Raw genomic sequence first — 25,703 nt, forward strand, 5'->3', positions numbered from 1 at the left:
CGGAGGCACGGCTTGGGCCAGGCACTAGGCCTCCCATTCTGTTTTAAGCACAGAAACCACCACTGTATACATACACTCCTGTATACATACAGGAGTTTTGTGCAGTATTTTACAAGTAAAATGTAAGGTAAGATCTCCTTCTAATAAAATAGAATTATACTTGAAAATCACTGATAGAGAAGAAAGGATACTCAACCTGGAATTTAATGTTCTGGATCCTAATAGAATATCTGTTATTTCAGCTGTATCGTTGTTAAATGTGTCAATCTCCTTGAATTTCATTTTCTGTACTAAATATTGAAAAAAGGTGAAATACCAAGAAAAATATCCAATATTTTGTCACTATTTTTTTTTTTCAATTGAAAATCAAAGTAATTCTGTGATGGAGGTAGTATGATTGTTTCTATTTTATTGAAGAGTAAACTAAGACACAGTGGGGTTTATCAATTTACGTTAGATTACATAGATAATAAAGGGCACAACAAGGTTCTAAAATCCTGAAGTTTGACTCTAAGCTGGGGATCAGATCTTAAATGACTATATAGGTAGCCTCTAGATCAGGGTTTTCAAACTGATGACTGGTGAAATGAATAATGATCACTAATGCTCATTTGGGCCTTATCCTGTATTAACTATCTGAATTTCTGGCCATGAGACAGAGTTTGCACCATTGGAGCCTCATTCCTGCACAACTACACATTCTTAAGATCTACCATTTACATACTGTCATGAACTTCCTAGTCCCTGAAGTCACTTTAGTTTGTAGTCCTGGTATGGGTCATTTCTAAACTCGAAGGTAAAAATCACAATTCAAAATAATTTACAAACCCCAGTTTGCATATGTGGTTAGGCACTGTAATAAGATTATCACAAGTTCAAGACCTTGTCAAGGAAACTTATATTGTCAGGAGGATATGTCAACATGAAGGAACAATTGCTAAAATAGCTGTTCTTTGAGCATGCACAAAGAGCTGGGTGCAATGGTGCATGTCTGTAATTCCATTTCTTTGGGAGGCTGAAGTAGGGTGGCAATTTCAAGGCCAGACTCGGCAACTTAAGCAAGACCCTGACTCAAAATTTAAAAAAAATTAACCAAGGATTGGGGGTGTAGTTCAGTTATAGAGTGCCCCTAGGTTCAATATCCAGTACTAAAAAACAAAAATGAAACAAAACCCCCACAAATTTGTCAGTCTATAATAGTGTAGTCCAAACATAATCACAGAAAAGGAATCATCTTTGCACATGGGGTCGAATGTGCTCACCATAGGACCATGGGAAATTGGGGCTAACAGTAATAATCAGAGTGGGTCTAGGCTTTCCTTATGTGACCAACCTATCCCCAAAACTGTTCAAGAAAAAAAGAGGGAGCAATAGCTCCAATATCAGCACTACAGACCGCTCCTTCAAGTTGAACAAGTCCATTTGGTTTGGACAACTGGGAGAGAGGAGGAGAAGGAAAACAAATTCTGGATCTTTTATTGGAGATCTTTTGTCAAATGACTTCTGGCCTTGAACCCTCTGGGTCACCTTGACTAAGACTTTACATGCTCATTTGTGCTTATGTATCTTGTAGAATTACAGGTTCCTGCTGAGCTGCTTGAAAATGGAAAGAAGTCTTCCTCTTAAAAACCATGTGATGGAATTGTTTTGAGTTGGTGTGGAATGAACGCCCAAGAACCCAGTAGGAGGGGAAAGAGCAGCTGCAGGAAATACAGATTAAATTCACTTATCCTGTTAAAAATGCAATAGAAATGCCTGGTTTTTCCCAGATGTTTTGGTCATAAAAATGAATGAGCTAACTTATTTTAGACAAAGTTAATGTAAAAGAAATGGAAACAAAACAACTTAAAACACCAGGACATGGTCAGGATTAGAGGCAGCCAGCTTTGCTGCAAGAGCATGTTAGAAAAATGCTATCTGGGAATAGGTTAGCCAGACACTGAAAGACTTCTCTCTAGTATATAGGATTCAGGGATGTCTGCCTGAAAATACCCTTAATCCAAAGTCACACAGCTAACAAATGGCACCACTAATATTTAAACTCAAGACGGTCTTAACCAAGAAGCTAACTTTTATAAAACAATGTTATCAGTCAGGATGTTATTTCAGTGTGCATCCAAATGACCCAGTGATCTTGGTCAACTTCTTTTCTTATTGTTTTCTTCTCTTTCTTAAGAGATGGGGTCTTGCTATGTTGTTCAGACTGGCCTCAAATTTCTGGGCTCCAGCAATCCTACTGCCTCAGTCTCTCAAGTAGCCAGGATAACGGGTATGTGCCACCACACTGAACTTAATCCAGAGATTTCAATAACATGTGGACTCATGGGTGCCACTGCCTGAGATCATGATTTAGTATGTCTGACAAACAGTCTTATATTCTATGAGCTGATCAAATGATTCTGGGGCTTCTAAACCTAAAGAATCATTCTTCAAAAATTATGAACTCTGTGACCTCTCTCCAAATAAGTCTTATGATTGATTAGGGTTCAACCAATAATAACCAGAATATCAAGTCTTCAAGAAAAAATAGAAGTATTATAAATTTAAATTAGTCCAATAGAGTTCTGAACAATAACAAAGTTTTTCCTTGAACCCAGTTACTTCACTCTAACTCCAAAGCATGTGCCCCTTCTTTGTGTGCTGTTCTTGAGAATGTGCAGAAAGAAATATGGTGATGAAGAGAGAAAAAAATGCAACAATGCTGAAGGAGGAAACAATGATACTCTACCACACTTGGAATTCAAAGAGCATCAGCCATAACTACATAAATGCTTCTATTTGGAAAATAATGATAAATAACACTGCCCCTCAGCCCATCTCACAATGATTTGGGAGATTCACAACTGCTTCTGGAAAAAAAAAAATGCAACTTATGACTTTTAGGTGAACAACAGTGAAAATACTTTGTTGCTCTTGAAATACTTTCTTATAAACTGGGCCTGCCATGAACTTAATTCATTATATAATCACCTATATCCTTGAGCATTTTCCATGTTCCAGATATTATGAGAGAGAGAGTGAGAGTAAGGGGGGGGGAACCTGTCCACAGGAAGATGCTCCCTAAGGTGGAGACAGTAAATATGTTGTGGCCTTTCTCAAACTTGCCAAATGCTACACTAGAGGCACTGAACATGGTGATTGGAAGGTAAAGGCTTACAGACAGGTGGCACACTCAAGGGAATAAATATGTAGGGCTGAAGATATAGCTCAGTTGGTAGAGTGCTTGACTCACATGCCCAAGGCCCTGGGTTCAATCCCAGCACAAAATAAAATAAAATAAATAAAATAGAAAATAAATGTGTGTAACTCAGTAAGTACAGCTTAAAATGCAGCTTCTTCTGCAAGAGGTGAGAGTTTAGGGGCCACATCAAAATGGGATCTATGTGGCATAACTAACCTTCATTGCAAAGGTATTACAGAGCTCCCACAAGGTTTCAAGAGGGAGAAAGGCATGGTAAGAGGCCATCAAGGCAGAGATTTGGATGGAGAGGATCATATCCCTGTGTGTTCAGATGCACTGTAGAATCAGTGAAGAGTGAATTCAAGTGGGGTAATGCTAAAGGCAAGGGAATAAGGCTTAAAAGGTCACTTCAATCATCAAGGCAAGAATGTATGAGGGTCTCAACTAAGGAAGTAGGTTCTTTCTGAAGGCCAGTATGAAACAGACTGGTAAGAGGTTAAAGAGGCACAATTTACAGGAGACAGGGAAAAGGAGACATCTATAAGGCTTCAGATATCTGACTTACAAAACTCTATGCTTTTCCTTTCCATCATTCATTACAGTCATAAGTAGGTGAGCACTTGTACAATTTTCTGGTTCAATGTCTTTCGCTCACATTTCATATCTGTGAGATTCCAGAGAAAAGAATCTGTCTTTCTTACTTAGCACTCTATCTCTAGGACTTCCTGGAGTATCTGACACATGGTAGACATCCAACTAAAGTTTACTGAAGGAATAAATAAAGTATGCAAATAAATATCAGAGAAGGATGAGACACAAGGATTACAAGGTAGAGGTTGGAGCTCCGTTCTGGACTGGACAAATAGGTCTTTGAGAACATGCACTTCAAACTCTATGTGGTTTAGAGTTCCAACTATAGGAGTGGCATGAGGTTTGGCATGTAGGTGAACACGGTAACAAGGACTAGAGGATTTTAGTGAAATGGTGGATAGCTGGATATGAAGGCAGAGGGCAACTAGCACCAAGATGAAGAGGGAATAGGAAGTAAGAAGAGATTAGAATCACAGGTGACACCAGGAAGAGGCATTAATCAGTACTTGTAGAAATGTAAGCACTAAGGAGACCAAAGATTAAAATCATTTTTCCTATTATTATAATACATTTTATAAGACATATAACTCTTTTATTATTCAAAATAGGACAAATTATATCCTATTGTCAAAGAACAACAAACCCAGACCTGGGTAAGAGAAGACTATTGAAGAAAGAATATCATGACCAGGATATCTGCAAGCATCTCAGAAAGAAAGCAGAAAATAATTGTTTTTATAAGCAAAGTAAAAATGAGCCTAGGAAGAATTGGACATGGAAAGTCGGGTAAGCAGGTTGCATGATAGAACAAATCAAATGAAAAAGGACATTACTTGAGGTCAAGTGATTCTCAGGAGGGCTGTGAAGGGGGCTGTTTCTCCTTGCACCATTTGCTTAAGCATCCTTTGTTTGCAGAAGCCCAAGAATGGGGCAAAGTTCAGGGACTGAGGGGAGGGGAAAAGCCACCCTTAATTTTGGTCAACTCAAATTATCAGGCATTTTTGTCCAGGCTGGCCAACAGTACAAAATTTAGCTAATCATTTATGAGACAAAGAATGAGACTCTAGTCTTGTTGTAGGTAAGCAAGGCAGACATCTAAGTCTCATCAAGTCATGGGGAGGGTCAATAGCAACAAACCACTTTCCAAACACAAAACGTTGGGGTGTTTCTTAACCTTGGCCATTTTCCAGGAGCATGGGGCTCAGGCAAAGTTCAACACACTAACAACCTAAATTCCCTACAGAACAAAGCAAAACAAAAGCCAAATTTTTTCTCTGGTAGAAATGACTAGCAGAGTAGCAAGTTAAAAGAAATATGAATGCAGAATCTAAGTGCTGGGAAATGATAGTGGCCAAATTATATTGTTATATTATATGCATGTATGAATATATAACAACAAACCTTACCATTATGCACAACTGTAGCACAATAAAAAAAAATTTTAAATGAATGCAGGGTCTACGAGACTAAAGAGGACCTAGCAGACTGAGTGGTAAAGTGGGACCCTGAGGCAATACGGAGTCAAGGCCAGCTGAGATGTGTTCCCCTCAGGATCCCCATGCCAGACAGATTAAGAACATCAGTATGATTCTGATTCCCTTGGATCTGAACTATTCCTGAGATTTTTCGAGCACTTTTCGCTAGACCAGCAGGGAAGCACTGATTGAACCCTCACAAGCTTGTCCATTTCACAGACAAGAAGAGTAAGTAAGGGGCAGAGCCAGAATGAGAGTTCAGAGTCTCTGCTCATAAGCTCAACTGACTTTTCCCTGAGACACCATGCTCTCCACTGGCACATGCTCTTCATGCCCAGGAATGAGAGTGCCAATCCAATGCCCAGGGACTGAATGATGTTGGGCCCAGCACAAGTTGCTGCTCCTTATAATGCTGCTTGAAGTAAAGACACCCATTTTACTCTGCAAAACACTCCAAAGCATATTCTAAACAGACAGGCTAGGATCAGAAGTGCAAGGGCATTGGTGACAGGGAGCTTTCCCATGCTTTTGTTTTTAAGTAAGACTCCTAAGGGGAGCCACAGTGCTGCATGGAAGAGAGAGACTTACTTAAAATCCATTTCCATTTTCAAACAATGGAAAGAACCGATCTCCCTTCACCCCCTCTGTCCCCACCTCCTTATTCTTGACCATGAAAATCTGGGCCAACACCAGCTAATAAAGGGGGTCGATAACCATCCAGCTACTTTCACAGCAGCCCACATATCAATGAAAGCCACTCTGGATAAAGTTCTGTAAGGGGGCTGCATGGATGAGATGATACGCCCCCACAATACACTGCCACCTGCTTGCAAATCATTAATGGAGTTCTTGGGTGGTAATCAATTCCAAGTCTCTTTTTTTCCCCACCTGCTGCCACATTGCCCAAGGGAGTAAACTGTTTGTTTTCCTAGAAGGTTAAAAATACATAAAATTCACATGTCTACAGAGACTGAAGGAGCCTTTGTTGAGATGGTTTGGAAAGTTCCTGTAACTCATTTCTTAGGCCAATATATGGAGACCTTCTGGCTACTGTGAGGCATTCTCCCTCAGGAATAGTATGCTTATGAATTTTCCCTTTCCAGTCTTCTCTAGGCCATGATAACTCTGCTCTGTTTGGGTTTAGAATATCTGATAGACATGTCCTGCGATCACAATCCTACACATGGTCCCATGAAAGTCAGTCGTAGTTAAGGTAGGGAAAATGAAGAATCAGTTCCCACTTCCCTGTAGGCTATTTAGTATGGGCCGCCCCCGCTCCCACCTCATCAGCCCCTACCTCTTTCTGCAATTTTCAAGATGGCTTTTTAGTTCATAAAAAGAACAATGCTTTCTCTTAAAATAAGGCCCATGCGGGTCCAGTTAGCCTTCCAGATCCCTGGGTTCCATGGACTCAACTAACTGCAGATTCAAACTGCAGTTAGGCCTGCATTTGTACTAAATGGATACAGATTTTTGGTCTTGTCATTATTCTCTGAACAATACAGTACAACAGAAATTTATACAGCATTTACATTGCAGTAGGTATTATAAGTAATCTACAGATGATTTAAAGTTTCTGGAATAAAGTACATAAGTTATATGCAAACACTACACCCTTTCATATAAATATACCCTTTCATGGATACTTGAGTATCCATGGATTTTGGTTATCTGTGAGGATCCTGGAACCAATTCCCTACAGATCACAAGGGACAACTATATTTTCTATCAGCTTCTCCTCACCTTTGTTTGCAGGTTAACTCTTCATCCGTGTCAGTTTGAACCTCAGTTCCTTTAGGAAACTGCTCTCACTACTCACATTCGACCATCAGCACCTCCTCTGCCAAGATGGTTCCTGAACTATGGATGTCCTACACGACACCTATGGTTGCTTGCTTAGTGCTTCTATTCTCCACAAGATTCTAAGATTCAGGAAAGCAGGATCATTTGTGTCTTACTATTCTGTCCTTAGAGTTTAGTTCAGTGTTTGGTGTGGAGTAACCAATTACGTAGAAGAAAGAACAGATGAAGTGATGCATACAAAAGGACCAAATGGATGGATGGATGCAAGAAAAACAGAATGAGTACAAACGCCAGGGGACAGGAAATTAGTCACCTTTTTATCCCATAATTCTCCATCACTGCACTCATTTAGCCTTTCAACATTTCTAGCAGTAGTTTAGAGGCCCCACGTCTTTGCCACATACATTTGGTTTGGGTCCAGCTGGAGACATTGCTTCTCTGCAGCCTCATTAAATGATGCAATTATACCCCGTCCTTGTTCACACTGAGGCTGTAAGACCCATTTTCCCCCAGAAGTCAGTGTTCACAAGAAATGGGGTCCACAAAGTTTTATGATTTTCAAAAGAGGAGTTAAAATGTCACCATTTGATGCTAACATTCCAGTAGGTGACCCCATTTTAATTACTCATAGTGGCTGAGAGGAGTGGAAACATGGCCAGTGCTTTTATATTTAGCCTTAAAATGTAAAGAGAAGCAAGAAAACCACTAAACTTATCTGTGCACTTTAATGCACACACACATAGCATCTGTGCTCCTGCCTGAACTTGACCTTCTATTTGGCAACAAGGACTTTGCAAAAGGGAAGGGACTCAGAAGAGATTTCAAAGCCAGTGATCCTTTCAATACCACCCCTGGGAAATGACCCAAGGTTATACCAGATGTTTGAGTCACAGGAAATCAAAGTTCATGCCTGGTAACCTGCTGAGAGGGGGAATACAGAACCCAGGTTTGGGGACATCAGCAGTGGCCAAATCACTGAGTGCTAAGTGGGGCTGAAGACCAGCGGGCCTCCCAGCTGAGGTCAGACCTCCCAGCAGTCTGTCAAGGCAGCCTCTCCAGCCCTCATTTTGTCTGGCAGGACTCAGAACAGCAGGTGGTGTGTGCTGTACCTTCGGCAAGGAGTACTTGGGCAGCTTTATCTGGGCAAAGGCCTCTCTTCGATAGGACACATAGTAACTGGCTCTTCCACCTGTTGTTACCTGGATGGGGGAAAACACAAAGAGATTCAGATGGGATCACAGATCATGACACAAGTTGAAAAGTACTAGCTTCTCCATTAACAACCACAATAGGGTTGTAATTACCTTTTAAAGACTATCTTGTTGGCTCTGAGTGTCCAATCCTACCACATTCTGAGCTGCTTCCATGTTGTGGTACTTAGACAATAAATGGACAATTAAAGCAATTGTTCCCACTGTCTGACAATCACTGTGGGAGCAGGGACTGATGCTGCATTTGGTTACTGTGTTCTGCACAAGGTACATACCTAATAAGTATTTTTAACTGAAAACAGAAAAGCTATCTATTAACATAGACTGCACTCATTACATATTTGTTCTGCCTATTTTATTTTTAGCAGTTTATTACTCCTCTCCAACCACGACACAGTTGTTAAAGGTATACATCTTTCATGGATTGGAAGAATTACTATTGCTCAAAACTCATTACTTTAAAATTTAATTTTACTTCTGATCTGAGCACATTTTAATTTTTACCTTCACATTTACAAATCTAGGCGCTGAGCAGATCTTTATTGATTCTTTCCATTATAAGTTGATTAAAGGTATCTCAAGTTAGCGGGAAAACTCAGAAACTCAGAAATCCTAGGTTTTAAGGACCAGTTCTGCTATGAAAGAATGGAGTCTTAGCTGGATGACTTGGAAACCACTCCAAGAAATGGTCCCCTGGCCTGGGCTTGCTGAAAAGTCCTGCCAATAGGGCACAGCTCTGCAGATGGCTGCTCTCAGCCCAATTATCTTAGCTCAGGGGAAATTAATATTCACAGGAGAAGATAACATGGCCTGTTCAGAGAAAATCGCAGGACAACAATAGCAACCAGGCTGCTGTGCTGAGCAGGCAATTACTCGAGGCACATGCTCCATTCTCGCTAAGGCCCAAGCTCGTGCTGGAGGCCTGCCAGTCCTCCCACTCTCGCTCGAACCTGGCGCCCATCCATAGCAACTGCTGGGAGCACAAGGGGCGGAACATCTCTATTGAAAGCCACCCATCACTCCGCACTCCGAGAGATGGCCTCTCCCCTGGCTCCCCTTGCTCCACACAGATCAGAAGCCCACAAACCAGGCACCCAAGCTGCCAGGTGGAGCAGCTGTCAGAATCAGCATGAAGGCAGAACCTTGCGAAGAATTTGGTGTAGAGGCTCAGGCTGTGAATGAAGAGGAGGACTGGGTTTCTCCCTGATGTTCAGCACTCTCCTGGGTCTCTATTTTCCAATTAGAAGCACTCTGCTATTTCAAGACTTCTATTTCTAAATAGACACCTGTTATGAATCTATATTGTTCTGTGTTGACGTAGAGGTGAGTGTTGGCATACTAAGATCAATGGATTGCTTCAAGTTTTGGGTTTTTTTCCCCTTCTTTTAAAAATAAACCTCAAATACATAGAATCAGATTAAAATATAATTCCTGGACCTGGACACACAGTCACCCTTAGTTCTTGCATGATCCTATTTATGCGTATACTTAATTTGGTTTTATTTTCAATTTTAAAATCAACAGGTACAAATGTCCCTACCACTCCAAGAACTAGATCACTAGTTTGAAATTTTAGTAGGCGTCAGAATCACCTGGAAAGTTTATTAAGACTCAGACTGCTAGGCACCATCTCTGATTCAACAAACCTGGGTTGGGGTTTAAGAATTTTCTCTTCTAGTAGTTTCCAGCTGATGCTGCTGGTCTGGAGACCACACTTTGAACACCAGGATTTATACCTTTAACAACATTCACCCCCACCTTGTGCTCCTCACTTGTCCTGGACCCTGCCTCCTTCCCAGATATAAACTTTCTTAAAGTCTGTGTTTACAACAGTGACAAAGACCTTTTTTTAAAAAAAAAAAAATTAAGGTAAGATTCACTAAACCATAACCATTTATAATTGTACAGTTCAAGAGCACTGAGTACATTTGCAATGTTGTTCAATCATCTTCTCTAAAGAAGATATAAAGATTTGTTCTAAAATATTTTTATTTTCCTCAAAGGAGAAATAGAATAAAGGTATTGTGTCCATGCGCAACTAAAAAAAAAAATTGTTTTTTAATCCAGCTTTTTTTCAGAACACTCTGAACATCACCACCAAACCCGCTCTTGGCAAATACACCAGCATCCAAGAAGTCTATCCTGTGCCTGTTTCACCATTGTATTTCATAACCAGATACCTTGTTTGATTTCACAAGCTCACAGCTGGAGAGCAATTTGTTTGTACATGAATCATACCTTGAGTCTCACCATATCTGATTAAATGATATTATATAAAACTTCAGGCTTAAGACATTAAAGTTGATGTTGGCACAAGACTTTGGGGGCTTTGGAGACAGAATGCATATATTTTGTATGTGAGCGTGATATATACTTTGGATGGAACACTGTGGGATGGAACACTGTGGTAAAAACGTTCATATTTTCTTCAAAATTCATGTTGAAATTTAATTCCCAGTGCAACTGTATTAAGAGGTGGGGACTTTAAGGAAATGATTGGAACAGGAGGGCTTCTTCCTCGTGAAAGGATCAGTGACTTATAAAAGGGCTTTAAGGAGCTCCCTAGATCCCTTTTTCCCTTCTGTTTCTGCCTTGTGAGGACACAGTGTTCAAGGCACCATCCTGGAAGAGAGAGACCAAGGCCCTCACCTAACATCAGACCTGCCTGGGTCCTAATTTGATCTTAGACTTCCTTGATTACACAACTGTGAAAAATAAATTTCTGTTATTTATAAACTATCTAACCTAAGGTGTTTTGTTACAGCAGGAGAAATGGACTGAGACAGCTGGTCTCCTGGCAGATGGTTAGTGGATACACAAAAAGAACCACACGACTAACATTTGTTGAGCTCATCCTCCATGATTCAGAACTACCCAATAACCCAAGTGTAAACTATCTAGTTAATTCTCACGGCAATCGTACAGAGGCTACAGGGTACTGAGTGCCTTGCCCAAGACAATCTTGAATTCTAAAAGTTAGCTCTAAGCCTGTATTCCTACCCCTGTGGTAGACTTAGAAGAGTCCTCTATCGATCTTACTCCTCTCACTGTGACCACACACTTCCTGAATTCTAACATCTTTTGAAAAAGCATTTACGAAGCTCTATAATTGGGCATGTGTATATATGTTTATTTGCATTCCCCAAAAATCTATGATGATATTGATGTTGCATTTTAAAAACAATGTCTTCTTAGAAGAGGCAAGGTAATAAAAACAAGAGTAATAACTACTAGCATGCAATGAGTGTCTATTACATAAATTATGGTATGATACACAGTTGATATAGCACACCTCATTTGATTTTATACATATCTGTGTGTGTATGAGATGGATGGATGTAGATATATAGATACACATAAGTATCTCACATATATTCTTCCAATTCTACAGGTTTACAGGTCAGAAAAACGAGGCTGAGAGAGATTGATCAACTTGCTCAACATTACATAGCCTTTCATTGTTGCAGCTAGAAAATGAACTTGGAGTTTCTTACTCCTGCCCATGCCTGAACCCTTAACTAGCAGTAAGCACATCCCCATGGAGTCAGGTATGAAGCAGGGAGTCAATACCTAGTGACTAACTGAATAATGGATGGTTGGGATCAATCTGCTGAACTGGAGAAGGACAGACTTTGAGTTGGGGACTCTCCATGGTTTCCTGACTAAAGAATGAACATGATGCAGAGCTTGCTACTCCTGCCCAGTCCTTGGATGACCAGAGAAGCATCTTTCCAGCCAGAAGCTCCAGCACACCCCTGAGAGCAAAGAGCTCCAGTGCTAGGGGGGTACTGGGCTGATGCATTTGCTGTCTCCCCCTCCACGATCATTTGTGTGACTCTCTGGCAACCACACAAGTAAGGAATAAAGTTTAGCGACTATTAATCTATTTTGATGAACTTTTCTCTTCCTTAGAAGCAAATTCGCTGGCATTGTAAATCCCAGAGATTATTACCACTTTCCCTTTCAGTGACACCTTTTATTTTACATTTGATGAATGTCATCCAATTATTTGCTCTGGGCCCATCCGTCATGCTAAACACAGAATTAGCTGGGTCTTTTCCTTACTAATGACTGGCTCGTTAATCTGATTTTCTGTATTTCCATTTTACAGGTTTAATTGGGCTCCTGGCCAGTGAAAATGATTCCTTTGCACAAATGCATTGGCTATTAAACACATCTGTCTCTTCTGACTTGTTCCCGCTCTCACCGTGACCAAGTCTAACCTGACATAGCCTTTATTTTCTTCGTTCATCCTATTTCTGAATGATGGCTCACCCTGGAGGAGAGAGGGAAATCTGCCCAAAGAATGAAACCAAAGGCATTGAGTCACTTTCTATGCCCCTTGGGGATTCAGAAGTTGAGACTATTTGTGCCGTAGATAAAAGAAATCCAGCAGTGCCTCTAGAATTTATAAGTAGACATAAGAAACCTGAGAAAAGGGACAGAAACCAACATTTTTGAGCACCTATTTTATGTTGAGGGCTTTACTTTCATGGTATTATTTCATATCCACAGTAATAACTGTGCTATTATTATTGTTATTGCTAATAATAGTACTAGTACCTTGTTAAGTAAAAGTATTAGTAGCAGATAACATTTTCAAGCATTTAATATGCCAAGTACTATTCCTCTACATACCCTAGCCTTGTATTTTATGTTCAGATGAGGAAATTGATGCATAGGGAAGTTATGCAACAGACTCAAAGACACACAGCAAGGAAACTATAGAGCTGGAGTTTGAACCAAATTTATTTGCTTTCACAGCTTAGGTAGGGCCCTCAGGCTGTGTAAGAGAGGTATGGATTCCATGTCACTCAGCTCCCAATTTCCTAGATAAGATGCCCACCAACAAGGCAGATCTTTCTACAGGAGGGCTCCTGTCAATTTCTCAGCCCTGAGAAATCAATGCCCTATTGTTCACAGGAGTGAATAGTGCTGCTGTTGGGATTCGTGAATAAGAAGGACTATAATGGAAATAAATTCGGCTTGTCCAAGAGCTGTTGCCTTCATAGGAAATGACATTCAAAAGTGTTTCCATTTAGAGGCGGAGCTGGGTCCAGTACAATGTGGATAATCTCTCTACACCAAGAAAAATGGTCACCTTTACAGCACACCTTAGTTACCTCTCACCCAGCCTCGCTCTGCTTCCCCCACCCAGCCCCTTGAAGAGGTGAAAACAATAGCCGAGCTGTTATGATGCACGATTAACTTTTCCAATTTCCTTGCTCATTAATTCCACTCAGATTATTTAAAAATAAATCTTGATGTTGTTAGGCTTTTCTCTCCCTCTCCACCTACAGAATTCCTGCAATCATCACATTTCTCTTTTAAGAACAAAAATAAACAGGCTAATGAGTACTGTGTCACAAGAGTAAACACACACGTGTGCATCTGTATCCCAGCTACTTGTGAGGGTAAGCCTGGGAGGCCTCTTGATCACAGAGGTTCAAGGTCAGCCTCAGCAACATAGGGACACCCTAAACAGACAAACAAACATCAGCCAGAGGTCTCATCAGAAGTTACGGTGGTTTCTGTAAGGTCATGATGGCTCTGGTGACATCTGCATGGAAGGTCAGGTTGCCTCTGCCAACTTGAGTTCATCTTCCCACACTGCTTTGCTGAGGTACCACACTACGTGTCTGAGTGAGAAACTTGGCATGCGATCACCAAGTTGTCTCCTCTGCTAGGCTGTTTGATTTCGAATTCACTGTCTGTCTAACTGATATTTTCTCATTTTATGTCCTGGAGGCTCTGTGATATTAATGTAATATGCAGTTTTATTTCCCTGTGTCTAGAAACAGTGGTCTATTACCTAACACATGGGCATTGCACTAAGGCTGGGCCTCCTTTGAAACAGATTTGCACATAAAATCTTTTATTGGTACCCAAACATAATAGCCAACAAATAGCATCACCAAGAATAGATCTGGGATAAAAGAGTTGATACTGAAGCCAATATTGCATGCTCTCTCTCTCTCTCTCTCTCTCTCTCTCTCCATCTTCCCTCTCTCTCCGTGTGTACGTGTGTGTGTGCATGTGTGTGTACGGGAAGTGTTGGAGGGCAGACACATATTGAGGTTGCCGGTGCACTCACTGCCCAAAAAATACTGATAAAGCAACTAGCACCATCGTTAGCTCTGCCAAGCAACTTATTATGGCCTTCCTTATCTATGGAAATGTCAGTGAGGCTGAGAAAAGGTGACAAGTTAGAAAACCATAGGGCAATAAGTTTGTGTCCAGACCACACATGGTTAAAACAAGAATTAGTATACCTAACTCCTGACTGATTTCTTCAAATACAATAAAGGCACTTGATCAGTTTCCAACTATACACACACACACATATATATACATATATGCATATGTATACATATGTATATACATACATATATATACAGTCTTTCTACTATGTATACTATATATAGTAGCATATATACTATATACATAGTCTTTCTTACATATTATATATATAATATGTATGTATATAGAAATATATATATATGTATATGTATTTTTTCCCAAAGAAGACTCCTTGTCTGATTTTTAGGCATTAGAACACATTAGTTGGGATCTCAGACCTGTATTCAAATCTGGCTTCTACCTCTTGCTACTTTGGTGGCTTTCAACAGGTAATTTAACCTTCTTACTTTCCTCTCCTGGAAAACATATTTATTACTACTATCTTCAAACAAGTTGATCATGAGATTTTAAATGATACAGTGATAAGGAACAGCTGATGCTCAGTCAGTTGCTCACTGCACATCACCTGTATCTGAAGAGCCGGAGGCCAAGATGCCTGCCACCATGTCCACTGGAAACAACAGACTGGAGACGGAGGCCTGAAACGCTTCTTGCCCTCAGCCAGATGACTTCCTGGAGCAGACTACATATACAGAAGGAAAGCCTAAGTGATTAGTACAAGAGGTTAACCACTAATGGCACCAAGCCTAACCTTTGGGCTCTGGCTTCCATAACTCGGATGAAAGGAAAGTTCTAGAGATGCTTGTCTGACTCCTCAAAATGGAAGTTCTTTGCTGCCAATCCTCTCCTAGGTTTTGCCCCCGTGCCCCACTGTTCTGTTCTGTGTGTGTGTGTGAGAGAGAGAGAGAGAGAGAGAGAGAGAGAGAGAGAGAGAGAGAGAGAGAGAGAGAAAGACAGACAGACAGACAGAGGGAGAGAAGGCAGAGAAAAGTGCAGGAATAAAACAGACCAGTCACAGATTTGAATTATCCTCCTGGAATCCAACATTTGTTAGCCCCTGAATATTCCCAAATATTATAATAATGCCTAAAATAACTCCATTTTAGTGTTATAGGTAAGTATGACAGAGCTTCACACACACACACACACACACACACACACACACACACACGAAACCTCTAGCAATAAAGTTGCTATCACAATATTCCTCTTCTGTCCTCAAAAACAGGTCTGTTCCTTGTGAACTGCGGATTCAAATGGTTTTGTAAAAGAAGGAACTAAGGGGGGTAAGAGATTGTATTAAAAGTGGTCTTGCTTATTCAGTCTTTCTTACCTATTTTCTATTCAACTTAATATATTTAGACTATTTTCTTTTTTACCAGTGGGCATTATTAGGTCAATTATTTGAGTGAAATCTTCCTAAGCTAGATGCTAGTTGCTGTCATTTTCTATAATATCTCAGAACTTCAGAACTGTTGGGAGAGAAGAAAGGGGGAAAGACTGGCATCTGTCACATCTGTGGCTTGATTTTAAGTTCAGCCATTAATTTGTCATGCAACTTTAGTCATGGTCAGTACTCTCTTAGAGTTTGAGGAACTAATAATATTTATCCTTCTCTCATAGGTTCTTGTGATAAGTGAAATTAGACAACAAAACACTTTCATGTAACTATAAAATGCTCTAAAAATTGAATGATGATGCTATGATAGTCCTGTGGTGCACACCCAGGAACCCACAGCTTTGAGAAGTGTCTTCACTGGCAAGTCCAGCTGTTGATCCAGGTGTGTCCATGCAGGCTCAAGAGGCACTGCAGTCTGCCAGGGAGGCTACACAGAATGAAGGGCTAGAGAAGACAGAACGTGAGTCAGAAGAGCCAGAATTTGTTGGGCACAAACACGGGACACAAGGGTCTTCAGCCACAGGGACGAGGAGCAGGTATGTACAGCTGCCTCACAAGAACATATTGGTATTTTTAAGATATTTTAACTACCCTGAAAGGGCGAGGCAAACAAAATCATTAATTTTCTGGAGAAGTAGGGATGCTTCCATGGGACATGGGATTTCCAGCTGGCTTGGAGATCGGCGTGGACTGCTGGATAGGACAGCCGAGCTTCACCGACAGGGGGGTTGCATGCCTCATGAGAGAATTTCAGGGCAGCATACATGGATTTAAACCATCTGTCGAGCTGTTTCTCAGGCAGCACTGTCACCTCCCCAGGAGGGTCGTGGATATTAGTGAAATGCCAACTGCCGCTTCTTGGAGCTCCCCCACTGTACTCCCCTTGTCAGCCCCCAGCCCCGCCCAGTCCACCTCTGCACAGGCCTCAACGCTGGATGGGCTTCGCATGCTCTGTCTGCTGTCACCCGCAATGGCCACGGGGCAGAGGCGCTACCGAGCAGTTCCATTTTACTCATGAGTTAACTGATGTGCAAAAGGCATTCAGCTCCTAAGTGGCAGAGCCCAGGTTTAAACTTGAGTTTCTAAATCTTGACCGAGTCCATTACGCTGCACAGCCTGAATGGGCCTGAAGTGTCTACTCCAGAGTCTTTTCAAAGAATGGTTAGTTTTGGACAAGTTTGCTAAACGCAGATCTAGCATCAACAAAAGTCACAGTGGCTCACATCAAAAGCTACCTCCTTGGGCTGGGGATATCACTCACTGGTGGAGCATTGCCCAGCTTGCAAAGGGACCTGGGTTTGATCTTCATCGCCACAATTAAAAACAAAAACAACAAGAACTACCTCCTTTTGAAGCCTTCCCATCGCCCAATTCCCCTATGGAATTCACCTTTTCTTGCTCTGATTCCCAGAGGCCTCCTGTTGCATTTGCTGGTTGTTGTCTTCAATTATGTGAGGTGGGTCCATCTTGGGTCTCTTGCTACACTGTAATGACTTGGAGGGTAGACAATGTGTCTTGTTTTTCATCCTTTCTTAGTGCCCAGCACCCATGTCACAGCAACTAGTATCTTTGTACTACTCTAGTCTATTAGTTTTCCTGTTACACTTAATCTCATTTGAACTGAGCACAGTCATGCAGGTGAGGTCTAATTACATCCTCATTTTAGCATGAAAGGGCCTGAGGCAAGATAGGCCACTTGAGGTCACTCTTACTTAGAGGTGAGACTCACAGTTGACCTCAGAATTTAGAACTCTTAATCCCAGGGTCTTTTCACTTTGTAAGGCTTCTAAAGTCTGTGCTTTCTCAGTCAGAATCAGAAAAACACAAGGGGAGATAATTGCATAGATGTTTACAGGTGGGGCATCACTTTACATCAAATAAGTTATGGACAGGACTGCAACATGGAAAATAAGGGACTCTAAGAGAGATGGCCTCCTTTCCCAGTGGGAAAGAGGGAAGCAGATCACAAGGTGTTCTGCCCCACCCACTGTTGAATTTTCATGGTAATTAAAGGTACAGCCGAATCCACATCATCCCCTGCACATTCATCATGTTTAAACATCTCTATGGTCACAGGCCCCAGTTCCACTCTGTAACATACATTCATCATCCGGCAAGTACTTATTCAGCACTTCTGTGCCAAGGCTGTGTCAGGAACTGTGGAGTCACAGGGCTGTAACCCTATGGAGTTCATCATCTGTAGGAAAACAAGCCTCAGATATAAGAGAGATGAATGACAATGTAAAACCGGCGATAATGCCATGGTCCCCTGAGCAGAGAGGAGGCTGGGTGCTGTCAGATCCCCTCCTCAGAGACACCATAGTTCATTCGACCTGTTTTCATGTTTCCTTCTACAATCAGAATAAAATCAGTGCTGGGCACAGTGCGGTCTACACCCATCCTGACTGCATTTTGCAGATGAGATAATGAAGACACTGGCAAAGGGCTGAGCTGGAATTGACACTCATGTGGGCAGAACCCCTCTCATCCATTGCTCTCTGCAGTCACACACACACACACACACACACACACACACACACACACAGACGGGCGGGCACACACACAGTCACATGAACTACACCAACAGGTGCAACCTTGTACTCTCACTGCCCTGGGAGCAGAGGGGTTCCTCAACGCCAAAGGGCATTTTGCTTGATAAATGCCATGACGTACTTGAGGACGGGAGACTACAGAAACTGCTGAGCTCCACTATGCAGTGAAGGAACCGATGGCCAGGAAGGGTGGGGTAGAGCTTGGAGGAAGAAGAGCTCCCCAGCAAAGTTGGAAGAGGATGCGCGCAGGGAGAACCACAAAGCAAGTCGTGCATTGTTGATTGAGAAGAGATTGGTTTGGGTGGTGGAAAGAAAGAGTGGGAATGGTAAAAGAAGGTAAAAGAATCAGACAATTGTTTGCTTTTTTTTTTTTTTTTTTTTTGCTGTGAAAAGCAAGGCATAAACACTGTGCTACTTGGCATCTTAAAACTTGCTAACTGGCATCTTTTAATAAAAAGTCTATACTAACTGCTCAATAATCTCATTGTAATTTTATTTATTGCTTTATGTGTTTGCCTTTGCAGAGGTGGCTCATGTTGTGAATGAAATTCTGCTTCAAGAATACCATAAGGGCTCCCAGGATTTCTCTTTGTGCACCTTTTGGGTTACTTATATACTTCTTTGTCATGAAAATTAACAGAGAGACTTGGAACTAAGCTTACAATGGGTTCCAAGTCTCCTCTGCCCCGATTGGCTAAGTTGTCCTTGGGAAAAGCACATAGGTATTTCAGGCTTCAGTTTCACCTTAAAATAGACAGCCACACTCACAGTATGAAGCCTACCCTATGGCTAATGCAAAAGAGAAACTAAAGACGTCACACCCTGTGTGCCACACACCTCTTCACTTTCTCAGTGTGAAGATCTTCTTCAACCTCCATATTTGAAGATTCTTGCTTCCACTTTGTTATATGATCATTCACTGGCTCAACAAACATGTTTTAAGCATCCACTCTGTGTAAAAGCTTTGTGCACTTATTCATTGTCTCTTACACAGTTCTTAACCCAATTTGGCTCAGGCAAATAAAATGTAGGTTGTAGTGACTCTCATTTAAGGAGCAAAACCTTATAATGGTTGAAAAGAAGAATTGATATGCCCAACCTCCTGAGTCCAACTTTTTACACCACAGCTACAAGTCGGCTGTGTGACCTTAGGAAATGTTTTAACCTCTCTGAGTCTTTTCTTCAAAATGGAAGTAATACTTAATCCACAGGGTGTCATAGCAATTAACTTCATTTATACATAAGCCTAGCTCATGCTCCCTTCCCATTAGCATTAGTTGTCACTATTATAGGCAATAGATTCTCCAAGAAGCACAGAATGTTCAATAATAAAGAAAATTAGCCAGGCTATAAAAACCATGGAAGAAGGCTGAAGAGAAATCTTTCAGAAATAAAATGTTGATAAGTGTAGTGTGTTTTATATAGAAGAGTTAGGTCCAATCAACTTCACAAAGACTCGTCTCAGTGAGTGAAGAAGTCATCACCTCCATCTCTTCCCTCCCACACGTCCCAAGAACACCTCTAAGAAGCAATCACACTGCACAATGAAATAATAAACACAATCTCAGAGCACTGTGGTTATTTCTCCACACTGCAATCCAGACCCAACTGCCACCTGGTGCAGGTGGCAAAACTGCCAGTGTTTATCCCAGAGAAGTGGACGGAAGGCCTTGGGCCGGGCAGACTATTGCTTTCTGTGGAATTAGCACCGCACATCATTCCAAGATGTGTGTCGCTTCTGAAAGCATTTTTCCCAGAAGAAACTGCAAGCAATCTTGCCTGGCCTCCAGAGGTAACAAGGCTCCAGGAGAGGTAGAAATGGCTGATTTCATGTTCCCATTAAACACAAGCTGGATTAGAAGAAAACAAGGAAGGAGGAGGCAAGCACGGAGATGTAAGAATCAGACAAGTTTAAAGCCAAGAAGCTTAGAGAGGGAACAGTCAATCTTTTTTTTTTTCTTTTTTTGTAACAGATGTTTTGCTTGCAGTTTCAAATCTAGCAGCATTTGGTAGAGTAAAGATTAAATAGTAAGAGAAAGAAGAAGAGATAGCTACAACTGGAGGGAAGGAGTCAGGTTGACAAAGAAAATACTAATCTCCACCTCTGGCTCCGGCACTGTTCGCTGTGCTGCTTGGTGCGCCCTAGGACCCTGCGAGCTGGGTTCTGGTTCTTGGTTACAGCAGGTCCCTGTCTGCAAACACTCCTCCCCAGCAAAGCAGGGGTAATCAGGCCCATCCTTTAAACATCTTCATTCTATTACTTTCATAATCAGCTTCTAATGCCCTGCTCAATAGAGGTGGGGCCGACAGGACCAAGTGCTTCAACAGCTGCCTGGGACCAGGAGCTATTCTCTGTGCCATTGATCACAAAGACAAAAATCAATCCTGGCTAAGGAGAAAGAAGTTAAAAATAAATTGCAGGGATTGATTTCTGTTCAGACCTTCTGATCCCAGTTTAGGAAGGCGGGGTGGTGGGGAGAAAGCGTGTGTGGATCCAGCAGTCAAGGAATTGCTTCGTGTGTCCAAGTCTCAAAAGCACAACCTGGAGGTAATTTATACACACACGCACACACCTGTTTTTCTTTTAATTTATGCTTTTTATATTATTTATCTTTACACTCCAGTAACTATCTGAGAAGAGGATTCATCTAAATTATAAGTCCCATTAGAAGAGAAGTGAGGTCTACCTGGTTCCACTACAAAAATCTCCAATGGTTGGCCTCATGCTTTGTGATAGTAAGAACTCCAGAAATATTTGTGGAAGGACTTACTGAATAAATGAATAAAATCCTATGATTGTCTCTCACCATGCATATTTGCTCATAGATTTATCACAACATGCAATTACTATTCTTATTTATCACTTTGCTTGTGAATTTTCTCTCCCTCCCCAGACTCTAAACCCTCCCATGTCAGGAATGATGTTTTTCTTATTTGCATAAATATTTCTTATATACGTTTCATCTCCAGGGATCATAACCTTCTTGTTTACTTTTTTTGGCTTTTTATTTCTTATTTATGGCATGATCTGCCCATTACGTCCCCAGAAGATGCAGGTAGAACGAGGATGGAAGGAAGACTCAGCAATGTTCTGGAGGATTTAGCTACGTCCCAAATAGCCTTTTTTAAAAAAAAAAATTTATTATTGTAAACAAATGGGATACATGTTGTTTCTCTGTTTGTACATGGAGGAAAGGCATACCATTTGCGTAATCATACATTTACATAGGGTAATGGTGTTTGATCAATGTTCATAGTTGCTCAATTCACAATAGCCAGGTTGTGGAACCAACCTAGATGCCCTTCAATGGATAAATGGATAAAGAAACTGTGGTATATTTATACAATGGAATATTACTCAGTCATTAAAAATAATAAAATTATTTTATTATTTGCAGGCAAATGGATGAAATTGGAGAATATCATGCTAAGTGAGATAAGCCAAATAGCCTTTTTAAATATATTATTCTTGGGCTAAGGATATGAACGGACACTTCACAGAAGAAGATCTACAAGCAATCAACAAACATATAAAAAAATGTTCACCATCTTTAGTAATAAAAGAAATGCAAATCAAAACTACCCTAAGATTCCATCTCACCCCAATTAGAATGGTGATTATCAAGAATACAAGCAACAATAGGTGTTGGAGAGGATGTGGGGAAAAAACTACACTCATACATTGCTGGTGGGGTTGCAAATTAGTGCAGCCACTCTGGAAAGTAGTGTGGAGATTCCTTAGAAAACTTGGAATGGACCCACCATTTGACCCAGCTATCCCACTCCTTGGTCTATACCCAAAGGACTTAAAATCAGCATACTACAGAGATACAGCCACATCAATGTTCATAGCTGCTCAATTCACAATAGCCAGACTGTGGAACCAAGCTCGATGCCCTTCAATTGATGAATGGATAAAGAAACTGTGAGATATATATATATATATATACACACACACACACACACACACACAATGGATGGAATATTACTCAGCTATAAAGAATAATAAAAGTATGGCATTTGCAGGCAAATGGATGAAATTGGAGAATATCATGCTAAGTGAGATAAGCCAATCTCAAAAATCCAAAGGGCAAATGATCTCACTGATAAGTAGATGATGACACATAATGGGGGGTGGGAGGGGGCAAGAATGGAGAAAGGAGGGACTGTATAGAGGTATAGAGGGAAAAGAGGGGTGGGAGGGGTGGGGGGGAGGAAAAAATAGCAAAATGAATCAAACATAATTACCCTATGTAAATGTATGATTACGCAAATGGTATGCTGTTACTCCATGTACAAACAGAAACAACATGTATCCCATTTGTTTACAATAAAAATAAATTTAAAAATAAAAAAATAAAATAAAATAAAATAGGTATGATGTTTTGGAGAAAAAGATAAAAATAAAAAAATAAAAAAATAAATAAATATATTATTCTGACGCTGAAGGAATGAGCTTCAGAACTACCTCTGAATAATAGACCTATTTCCTTCTCTGACTAAATGGAGTGATCTGTAGAGTGAGCAGACTTGTGGAACTGCAGGTTAGAACTTTCCAGAAGGGAACTCGTGCAGGCAGATACCTAACTGCTTTTCAAGCTGGGTTCTACAGAGATGCTGTTGGCGGTGTCCATGGGGAAATGAAGAGGAGGCTGACTGGGTGGTGAAGTAGACAATCCCTCACCCTCTAAAGAAGCTCCCATCCACCTGGATCTGATTTGTCAACTGGAATTCCCTCAGCCACTATGTCTGAAAGGCAGGTCTCAATCGGCAATAGAAGCAAAAGGTTTACAAGCCCTTCTTTAATGAAGTCCTTTCCTTTTGTAATAAAGTAACTGAGGGCCAGTGAGGAAAAGATGATGGCCAAAGACCATAGAGTGAGCCAAGGCGGAGGCTAGACTTAAACCAGGGAGAGCTGTCCCCTCACCTGTCCCTCCTACGTATGGCACAATGTCTGCTGCCATCTAGGGGGCTCTTTGCCTGGAGCTCTGGCTGGTCCTAAAGTGGACCCCTCAGGTAAATCCTCAGCTTTCAGAACTAGGCTGGGTCCTTCTTCTCCAGGAAATCTTCCTGGGGCCATGTTGCAAGCCGTGGATCTCCCTCAATCCAGGAAGCAGTCTGTCCCACAGAGACTAGCACTCTTGTCAGTGATTTTGAGTACCACTCAAGGAGGGCGTCAGACCAAAGAATTCCATCTCCTCATCAAGACTGAACACAAAATGAGAACAACCACTTTGTCAGTCCTGTTTACCCTCCCGGGCCCTTTTCTCCAAACAGAGCAGAAGCATTAAGTGCTCAATAAATGACTGTAATATGAATGGATAAATGAATGAGTGAATCAATCAATCCATCAGTACTTCTGTCTCAGACTGAACCTATCACAGCTCTGGGTATACAGAAGGTCCTCAATCAAATCCCAGTTGATTGATAAATCGATGTCTCTGCCACTATCGAACTCCAACAAGTCCTTATTCTGGTTGGCCATGAGGGGTTTCAGAGTCAAATCCTTAAAAGCAGCTTGCAGAAATCCAATATGTTTGTTTACCCCATTAACTATTGAGGGAGTTAACAGGCAGAGTGATTAAAATTTTAAAAGCTGAAACTCTGAAATTAATAGAGAGATACATCCTAGTGAGAATGGCCATGAGAAGAGACTAGACTTAATGGTCTACTTCGCAGTCAAAAACCAACTGCCTTCATTATCAGTGCTGTTGTTTTTATGGCAACATAATTATCTACAATAGGAGAAAGCTCCAGAAAAGAGGTTCTCTGGGCAGCTGCATGTAGCAGAGTGGGTGTCGAGGACTAGCAGGGACACTGGCAGGAAGGGGAGTGGGGGACACATACAGCCAGCTGGCAACTCAACAACTCCTCTGAATCCTGGGGCAGGCTTCTGCATGAGCCCCTCCCCTGCCCCAAACGCATCACAGAGATTGAATAACGTGGGAAGGGAAGAAGGGCTGGAGAAGAGCACAGATGTATATGGTAATGACAGTGACCACACCATCCCTCTGTCTCCACAGGGCACCCCAGTGATATGTGTTTGAGTCAATCTTTACAGTATATTTGAGGGATAGCTCTCGGAGGTACAGGTGTGACTGCACTACACTGAATCCCATTAAGCCTTTCTTTGGTTAATGATGCAGAAAGTTTCTGATAAGAAACAAAATTGAAAGAGATCTTTATAAAGAGTTCACTTGCCAGGGAGTGGATGAGGTTTCCCTGCCCCGGCATCTACCAAGATTGGGCCACATCCATCTAGTTTGCTTTGACGGTCATCCTGGAACGTGTCTGCGATTCGGTATTCACATGAAGACAGATACAGTGAGAAGTAGAACATTGCTCATTTTTTTTGGTCATTGTTTCTTTAGGAACCCAGGCAGCCTTGAGGTCATATCCTTGACCCTGTCATTTCCTGAGAGAGAGGACAAAGGGGATCTCTGAAGGTCACTGAAATGGTTTCCAACATGGAAAAATAAAGAAGATAATATATACGACATGGAGATCATGTTTTATTAAGTTAGATAAAATGCACATGTGCTGAGACATCAACCTGGCACTAAATTAAAATGAGGACCTTTTCCTACTAAGATAAAAAATCTCTCAATCTGCCATCCAGTGGGTAGAATTGGTGATGTGGCCAGGTAGAAAGAACATTCTGAAGAATTATCATTTTGGAAAGAGAAAATTGCAGATTTCCAAATAGTGGAAGAGATTGAAAGTTGTGTAGCCTCTGAGCTGACAAAAGAAACAATTGTGGTCCTCGGTACAACACATCTTCCTTCCTGATGAGGGCTAGAGGCTGTCTCTAACAAAACGAGACTCCTGGAAAATTAAACATTATCAGTGCTAACCTCCTGCAAGATGCATGGCAGAGCATATCTGAACCCATGCCTCCTTCTCAGGGGCAGGGAGACACTACTAACTAGCAGTAGCAGCTTTCCTACCAAACCACAATAAGACTGGTTCTATGTAGCTATTATCAATTAGAGGTGAGACACAAAATGAAAACAATTTCACATACTCCTGAGCTTGACATGTCCAATCCATGTACTACTAGAAAGGCAAATGCTTATTCTATCAACTGTAGTGAATTGCAGAATCATTCTCTGAGGTTAAAGGAGAACATTCCTCCCTATGCTGGCCTGGTAAACAACAGGTATTGTAACTTGCGTGGAGCCTCATTAGACTTGTCAGGAAGAAACAAGTCTTAATAATTTACTAGGGAGCCACAACAGCGCGTTGTGAATGGAGTGAGGGGCGGCCATGTCTAAGGCCTCCCTGGAGCCT

The 25,703-nt window shown here is 41.3% G+C and overlaps 1 protein-coding gene across 2 annotated transcripts in view; it reads right to left on the reverse strand.

The window, feature by feature from the left end:
- SORCS3 (sortilin related VPS10 domain containing receptor 3) overlaps nt 1-25,703 on the reverse strand; it is a 582,251-nt gene that overhangs the window by 106,142 nt on the left and 450,406 nt on the right. For both annotated transcript variants that reach the window (XM_079135987.1, XM_079135988.1), the window contains exon 8: nt 8,160-8,249. In XM_079135987.1, the coding sequence (XP_078992113.1) occupies nt 8,160-8,249 (90 nt within the window). The remainder of the gene's footprint in view (nt 1-8,159; nt 8,250-25,703) is intronic.

Source organism: Sciurus vulgaris, assembly GCF_902686455.1.
Source record: "Sciurus vulgaris genome assembly, chromosome: 4".
Taxonomy (NCBI): Eukaryota; Metazoa; Chordata; class Mammalia; order Rodentia; family Sciuridae; genus Sciurus; species Sciurus vulgaris.